Consider the following 8,359-nt stretch of genomic DNA (forward strand, 5'->3'; position numbering starts at 1 on the left):
TCTGTTTCTGTCTGTCTGTCTGTCTATCTATCTATCTATATATCTAACTATCTGTCTGTCTGTCTGTCTGTCTATCTATCTATCTATCTATCTATCTGTTTCTGTCTGTCTGTCTGTCTATCTATCTATCTATATATCTAACTATCTGTCTGTCTGTCTGTCTGTCTATCTATCTATCTATCTATCTATCTGTCTGTCTGTCTGTCTGTCTATCCTTCCCTCTGCTCTTTAACTCTGTCCCACTATGTTGTGTTAGTCAGATCAGGTTCATATATTCTGGAAAGAAAGATGAACAGGAGGCTGTGTAATGTTGTCACCTTCAGTCCATTCCGACATTCATTGTTGATTGTTCATTCCATTATCCTCTGCAGACTCTGATAAACCACATTTCACAGACTGTCTCACATTTAGAGCTCTACATCACACCCCAAGACTCATTCTGAACTGGTTTATAGCACATGAACATGCTTGTTCACTGTTACATGTTTTACGATTAGGTTGAAATTCAGCACATATCAGGATACAATGTCATTGGTGTTTATTATTGCCCCTGGAGCATTCTTTACTGTTTCCCCTAATCTTCATTCCTCACTTCCCTCTTTAGCCTTCCCTCCTCTATCCATCCTTGTCTTTTCCCTGCTATCCCAGCATGCCCTGCTCTCTTGTGCTCTCCTATCCTCTCCTCTATTTCCCCATGTTCTGGAGGTGAGGTAGACCTGGAAGCCTTTCTGCAGGGCTCTGTTTGATATGTTTGATATATTAGGTTGTTATTCTGTCCAACTATATATCAAACATATTCCTACAGTGTCCTGCTCTGTCTCCAGACTTGTGTGTGTTCTGTTTATGACTTGTTCATGAACGTGTGTTTTTGGGGCTTCAGACAGATCAATTTGTGTAGGTGGCATGCAAGGGTGTGTCTTAGGTCCGTTAGAGTTGTGCCGTTTCCTGTGATGCTGTTGATTCTGAACAGTGTGAACCTAAGTGGCACCTCCATGCCACAAGGTGTCACTCTCAGATCACTTTGTCGAAGTTACAGCTAATATTCTCCCTTTCATCAGCTTGGCTGTGTTTGAAATAGCATACTGCCATACTACTAATACTATTAATGCAGTATGTAGTATGCTTTTTGCACCAAATTTTCATTGAAGTTTTAGTATATAACAAGAGCACACAATGCACTTAATGTAACCATCCATTTACAGTTTGATAAATGAACTAGAAGAAATATCTTTGCAACATCACTAATTATTATTTCATCAAACTTGTAAAACCGAAGGGATTCAATGTGCAAAGTAAATGTTATTTTCACATCATGTGACAGTGTGGCATACTGCTGTTTGAAACATTTAGCATTTCTGTATTGCCATCTGTTTCACTTACTGTTTTTTAAAAATAGTTGTCTGTATATACTGTACATACAGTATGCAGTAAGCTGGTATTCCATTACGAACATAGTGAAATAAAGAGTATGTTTAAAATAGCATATTTACCATACTATTTGTGATATTATTGCAGTATGCATTATACATATTGTGCATAGTATCTACACTGGGTGGTTTACCGTATCCCACAATGCAGTGATCCCTCCATTTCACATTTCATGCATACAAAAATGAGCATTCTGTGCATTGTGTACATACAATATGTACTGGAAATGTATTACAAGCAGACTAGCAATATGCTATTATGAACAACTAATACTCTTTGTTTGTGTAGTGGAACGTATGTAAATCTGTCTTTCAAAGGAGTTTGATTAACCAATTGGTGGAAATCTGTCATATTCTTTTTTTTTTTTTTTTCTGGGAACAACAAAGCATGTGTCTTGCTAAAAAAAAATTGATATTATAATAATAGGTAATAATAAAATCTCAGTTCCACAAATGTTTTTGACATAATGGCTTGGTGAGAGGATTCTTGCCAGTCCATTAGCATAGATAAAGCATTTCATCTTTATAATAACTGCATTTATTTGAAGGAAATATCATGGTTTCATGTCTAGCCAGCAGTGAGCCAAGAGTATTCATTACAGTTAATAAGGTCACAATCTACAGTTTGTTACATCTCTTGCTCTTTTTTCACAGCAAGCCGATGAGTCTCTGGACTTTGAGGAGCAGATCCTGGAAGCGGCAAAATCCATCGCTGCAGCAACCAGCGCTCTGGTCAAATCCGCATCGGCCGCACAAAGAGAGCTTGTAGCACAGGGCAAGGTACTAAAATCAAACTTTTTTCTTTTTTTTACATAGGCTATACATTTTTGTACTTTTACAGTGTTGTTATTGCTATTAAAATTGTTTGTGTTAACTTGAAAAACTGAAACTGAAATTGCCTGTGCAACTAACTGAACTAAACAAAGCTAAATCACTCAAATTAAATCTAAAATGAAATAAAAATAAATTAAAGCTAAATAGAAATATTATCAAAAAACCTGAAAACCACATAAAATTACTACAACTTTCAAATTAAAATGACGTTAAAATTTAAAAATCAAATTATATAATAGTACACAACATTATATAATAGGACATAAATAATACTGAAATGGCACTGCTACTTTAATATTTTTTGGTATTTATATTTTTATGTAGGTGGGCTCCATCCCTGCCAATGCAGTAGATGACGGCCAGTGGTCCCAGGGTCTAATATCAGCTGTAAGTTGTTACGATCAACAATTGTAATTGAAGTGAAGCTCCTTTGACAAGAAGCATCAGCTAAATGACAATTACTAATTTAAATCCTACCCTCTTTTAGGCCCGAATGGTTGCGGCCGCCACTAGTAACCTGTGTGAGGCTGCTAACGCTTCAGTCCAGGGTCACGCCAGCGAGGAGAAGCTCATTTCCTCTGCCAAACAGGTGGCAGCTTCCACCGCTCAGCTGCTGGTGGCCTGTAAAGTCAAAGCAGACCAGGACTCAGAGGCCATGAGGAGATTACAGGTTACAATCACTTGAATAATACAAAATAATATGAGATCTAAGTGAATTATTCAGTTAAAAAAAAAATTGGTTATGTGTTTGCACAGGCTGCTGGTAACGCAGTGAAGAGAGCGTCTGACAACCTGGTGAAGGCAGCGCAGAAAGCAGCCTTTGATAAAGCCGAAGACGACAGCGTGGTGGTTAAAACGAAATTCGTAGGAGGAATCGCTCAGGTGAGATTCTTTCCAGTTTCTGAATATTCCTTGACTTCTGAAGTAATGCTGCTCAATTAAAAAGTGATTTGACATTTATGGATCTACAAAGCCGTCAGCGGGGTTTGAAAGCTGTGGTTTTGTACCAAGCATCCACAGCTGGCATCTTACACTGGGCTGCTGTATCCACAAACAGCTCATTTTCACGTTTCATCCCGGGCCAAATGCCCATTAATTAAAGACTTCGCGTCTGCCTATTCAAAGCTTCCTTCCTCTCAGAATGCCTTCATGTCTTGTGTTCATCTTGAGAGGGCACTGGAATATTGTGAACATCTGAGAAAGCCCGTTGAGTGGATGGCGTGAGTGTTTGCATGCACCCTTGAATCCTTGCCATTGCCAGCACAACAAAAATAAGCGTTTTGCACCGATTCAGCCCCTCTTCAGAAGGTTAAGCCTTGATCGATCCATCCCATTCCTTAAATCCACAAAAATGTTACTCTCTTTGGAAAATAACAAGATGTCTATTGCAGATCCAGGCTCATTTTTTTTCCAGCACAGTTTAATTAACTAAAATTACACATTGCTCTAAAGAATATGAAGATTTTTCTCTCTGTCACTAAGACAGCAGCCGAAGGAAAAACTAATTTCGAAAAAAAACTGGAAGAAATCACATCCCTTGGCATTTTTCCTTGGCTATAATATGTAAGCATAATTTATGTATCATTGTACCACAAACAATCTGGCTGTCTTCACTTAAGGAAACTGGTTTTAAACAATCCACAGTACTGATTGGTTTTTAGATCTGAAACTTCAACATTGTATATAAACATTGGAACTCATTCTTTAAACATGAAAATAAAGAATTTCTGTGTGCATTGTTTAGAAAACAATTCTTACATAAATTGTTGAGTTTATGCTTGAAATGAGCAGAATAAATCTTTGTAAATCGTTCTTGCATTCACCTGCTATTGTTTGCATTCATGCAACGCAAGCGAAACCAATTTGTACAAACCATTCTTGTGTAAATTGCCGTAATGATTTTCTATCAGGCTGCATTTATTTAAGCAAAAGGAAATTGTGGTAATCGTTGGTAAAAACATTATTTTGTAATTTGTTGCATTTGTCACATTCATGCATAAAATGAGCAGAATTCATTTGTTTTAACCATTCTTGCATAAATTGCATTCATCTGCATTTGTTGCATTTATGCAACACAAGCAACCAAACCTGTATAACACATTCTTGCATAAATTGCCACAATGATCTGCAGTCATGTTGTATTGATTTGTGCATGAAAAATGCATTTCATAAAACTTTTCCATTACAGTAATTTGTTGCATTCATATCACATTCAACAAGAATGCAACAAGAACAAGTTTCCCATTTTATTCGCATTTGTCGCATTCAGGCAACACAAATCTACAGTACTTATTTGTGTACAAAATTTGTGTAAACGGTTTTTAGTACATTTTTGCATTCATGTCACATTAATTCATGAAACATGACCGGAAGTCATTTCTGTTGTAATCTTTCTTACGTAAATAGTCATAATCATGTTGCATTCATGCATGAAACACAAGCCGAATGAGTTTGTGCAAATCATTTACTGTATGAAACCATGTTTACATTGTTGTTGTATTCATTCCTTCATAATCATTCAAGAAACTTCTGTCGTATTATGCATTCATTTTTGAAACATGAGCAGAATGAATCTGCATGAAATGTTTGTAAATCCATTGTAATGTACGTTTTTGCATTTATGTACCTTCTCATGTCATGTCACAGCAGAAGGAATTTTTTTACAAGTTGTTCGTAATTTACACATTAATGGTTAAACAAGAAAGAATTTTCATGAATTCTAATTTTTCACAAATGTTGCTCATTCAGTGACTAATGGTTTTGCATTATTTCCAGATCATTGCAGCTCAGGAGGAGATGCTAAGAAAAGAAAGGGAGTTAGAAGAAGCCCGGAAGAAACTCGCCCACATCCGACAGCAGCAATACAAGTTCCTGCCCAGCGAACTGCGAGAAGACCAGAGCTGAACACGTCTCGTCTGATTGGACGCGGATCATGATTGTTACGGATGATTGGCTGCTCCTTATATGCAGAGCTAGAGATGCCACACGTCACTGGTTGGTCATTGTCAGGTGACTTGTTAAAGTTAAATGTGATTGGCTCACATGGGATAAGCGCCACTGATTGACTGTATTTTGGGTATGAATGGATTTCCTTTCTTGTTTTTGTTCTTGTTTTTTTAAGGTGTAAAGCACTTGTTAGAGGTCTGCGTGACTGTGTGTTTTACGTATCAATAGTATGCCACTCATTGGCGATAGCTTACCATAAGGATCTCGATAACTAATCCTACACAATATCAGTGCATCTAGTTTTATAATAAAACCAATGTGAAACTATTAATATCTGAACCTGGCTGCCAGACAAATTTTAGTTATGAAGTATGATGCCAGACCGTAAGCTTTCATTATTCGCACTCGCGTGACGATAAGCTTCGAATGCCTCTAGAATGCACTGCTCGATTCATACATATCCCCCTCTAGAACTGTATTATTGTTAGTAAGGTTATGAATTCTAGGTAGTTATAAGGAAAGAATGTACTGGTGCGCTTTGTCGTGTTATTTATTGTTAGCAGAACTTTAATAGAGTAGCTTCCAGCTTCTCTTTGCGTTTGTAGGTCTAGTTGGGGGCTCGAATGAGGTTGATTCATGCAAATAGAGTTTCATTCAGTCCTCTCTTCATACCTCAGCTGTGGCCCAGATTGTTACATTTCCCATGATTCCTCTGTGTGTCTAAACTTAGTCAGGTAGACAGCCCAAACACGACGGATATGTTCGGAATAACACGCTATCACACTACTCATACTATTTCTGCAGCATACTTTCAGTATGCAGATTTTCTGCATTAGAATAATCAGATGACATTCTGTATCCCACAATGCAATGCCAATTTTTCATTTCTGTTTTATGAATTAACAAAATGTAATACTAGCCTCAATTTTTGGCTGGCATACTAACCAAGTAATACCCTTTTTAACACAAAATTGGATAAAAATGCAAAATATATATATATATTATAGGAAACAACATTATACGTAGGAATGTTATATCCCACAATGCATTGTGCTTCTTTTTTTCCAGTTTAATGAATGAACAAGAAGTAATACCAGCTTCAATTTTGGCTGATTTAAAATCGCCATACTACATACGTATATTTTATATGCGTCAAAATGTTCAAAACCTTTTCTATAAAATGTGGATAAAAATGTGAAACAAAAAAGGGGAAAATTTCTAAGACAACTGGCCATAATTAAATGTGCATAATAATAATAAGGTAATGTTTCAACAATATAACACACTACACTACGTTGCACAGTATGCGAATTGTCTGTATTGAAATAACCAGCTGACCTACTATTTTTGCCAAAATATGCAGTATGGAGAAACAGTACTCTGTGTGGAACACTATATCCCACAATGCAGTGCGCTCAAATTCATTTTTAATACTGTAGCATTCTACATATCTTTTATTTGTGGCAAAATGTTCACATTTTTTGCACAAAATTGGATACAAATCCGAAAAACCTTTTGAAAACGATCTGAATTAAATGTGCGTAATAATGAGGTCATGTGTCAACAATTACTGTTTGCATACTGCGCACTATTTAACATACTATTTTTTTTAAATAGTAGACAGTAAACAGTGCTATTTTAAGTATTGAATAAACACAATGCTGGCATTTCATTCCGAACATAACCTGCGTCTAGAGCTGCGTAAGAAGAAAAACTTTACGCAAAATGCGCCAAACAAACTACGTGGTGAGGTCATGTGACGACAATGTAGCATACTTACCGTTTGAAATGTTTATCAGTAAATCGTAATAATCCAGACTGTTTCACATACTGTTTTTAAAACAATAGTAAGCATTATACAGTATATACTGTGCAGTATGCAGTACGCAGAGCGCTAGTATTCCATTCTGAACGCAGCCAGAATCTCAGTGTTGTACTTTCTAATATCACAGTTCTCATAAAACGCATTTGCTCGCATTTCTGGTCTACTTTGAGATTGTACCTGCATGGCTGTTAGGAACACAGCAGGAAGCGCCACATCAGTAGCTTTGTTGGATTCAGTGGCGTCATAACACGTCTCTTCTGCTTATCGTGTACTTCGTGTGTGTTTTTGGTTTGAAAATCCCAGTGGAATCTTTTACGAGGGTGAAATTCCCGTTTCATTTCCTGTTTGCGTTGTGTAGAATAACGTGTGGCACTTAACAAGCTGAGAACTGACTGTTGTGACTTCAGATCTGGACTGCGTTGTGTCATAGTGCCTTATTCTGACTTCTTCAGTAGCTCAGTGTGTGCAAGTTGCTCTTAAATGCTGCTTGTGGACCAGGTTTCACTGGAATTTAATGTCTAACGATACTGAGCAAGTATAAACATCGCCCGTCTTCAGATGAGTAAAGCAGATGTCTTTTGTCCTTTTCAAACTAGCTTTGGATGTGTACAGCGTTGTTTCCAGTCTAAGCCGCCGCGTATGATGACTAAATCTGACGTCCATTGGGCGGCTATTTGATTCTGGTTTGCAATATTGTACCTACTGAGGCCTAAAGATGCACTTGCCTTGGCAGGCCGCTATACTGCCGTACCATGAACTATTTAGACAAAGTTAACAAACCACGAGTAGGAAAAGGAAGGATGTGATTGTTTCTGTCAGCATTGACTGCTTTCAGCTTGTCCACGTGAAGAAGAATATTAAAATGTCCCAAAAAAGAACAAGGTTATCTTGCTTTTCATTTCAATAAATCACTATGTATGACGTTTTGTTTTTTTGTTTACTTCGAGTTATAGCTATAATGAAAATATTGCAATATGTGGTTGAACATGTGGTGTCTTTCAGTGGAGCCGAAGAAAACAGCAAGAACTATCGCCTTCTTTTGACATAGAGTTAGGGCTGTCTTTAATCAACTGACATGATAATAATAATAATGAACATTAAAATGCTGTATGTATAATATTTATCTGGTCACGAAAGTATTTTTTGTATTGCCCTGAAAATAAAGAGTTTCAACAAAGTATGATTTGTGAAAGCATTTTTTTGTGTGTGTGTGCATGTGTGTGCGTGCGTGCGTGCGTGTGTGTGTGCATGTGTGTGCGTGCGTGCGTGCGTGCGTGCGTGCGTGCGTGTGTGTGCGTGTGTTCGTGGTTGTGTGTGTGTGGTTGTG

At 37.3% G+C, this 8,359-nt stretch overlaps 1 protein-coding gene across 1 annotated transcript in view; it reads left to right on the forward strand.

Annotated features, from left to right (window-relative positions):
• Nucleotides 1-8,200, forward strand: part of LOC107659514 (talin-2) — a 180,427-nt gene extending 172,227 nt beyond the window's left edge. Inside the window, exons 53-57 of the mRNA XM_016448485.1 lie at nt 2,082-2,207; nt 2,586-2,648; nt 2,749-2,931; nt 3,018-3,143; nt 5,037-8,200. Of these exons, the coding sequence (XP_016303971.1) occupies nt 2,082-2,207; nt 2,586-2,648; nt 2,749-2,931; nt 3,018-3,143; nt 5,037-5,165 (627 nt within the window). The 3' untranslated portion in view covers nt 5,166-8,200. The remainder of the gene's footprint in view (nt 1-2,081; nt 2,208-2,585; nt 2,649-2,748; nt 2,932-3,017; nt 3,144-5,036) is intronic.
• Nucleotides 8,201-8,359: the final 159 nt, after the last annotated feature.

Source organism: Sinocyclocheilus anshuiensis, unplaced genomic scaffold (assembly GCF_001515605.1).
Source record: "Sinocyclocheilus anshuiensis isolate Anshui unplaced genomic scaffold, SAMN03320099.WGS_v1.1 scaffold387, whole genome shotgun sequence".
Lineage (NCBI taxonomy): Eukaryota > Metazoa > Chordata > Actinopteri > Cypriniformes > Cyprinidae > Sinocyclocheilus > Sinocyclocheilus anshuiensis.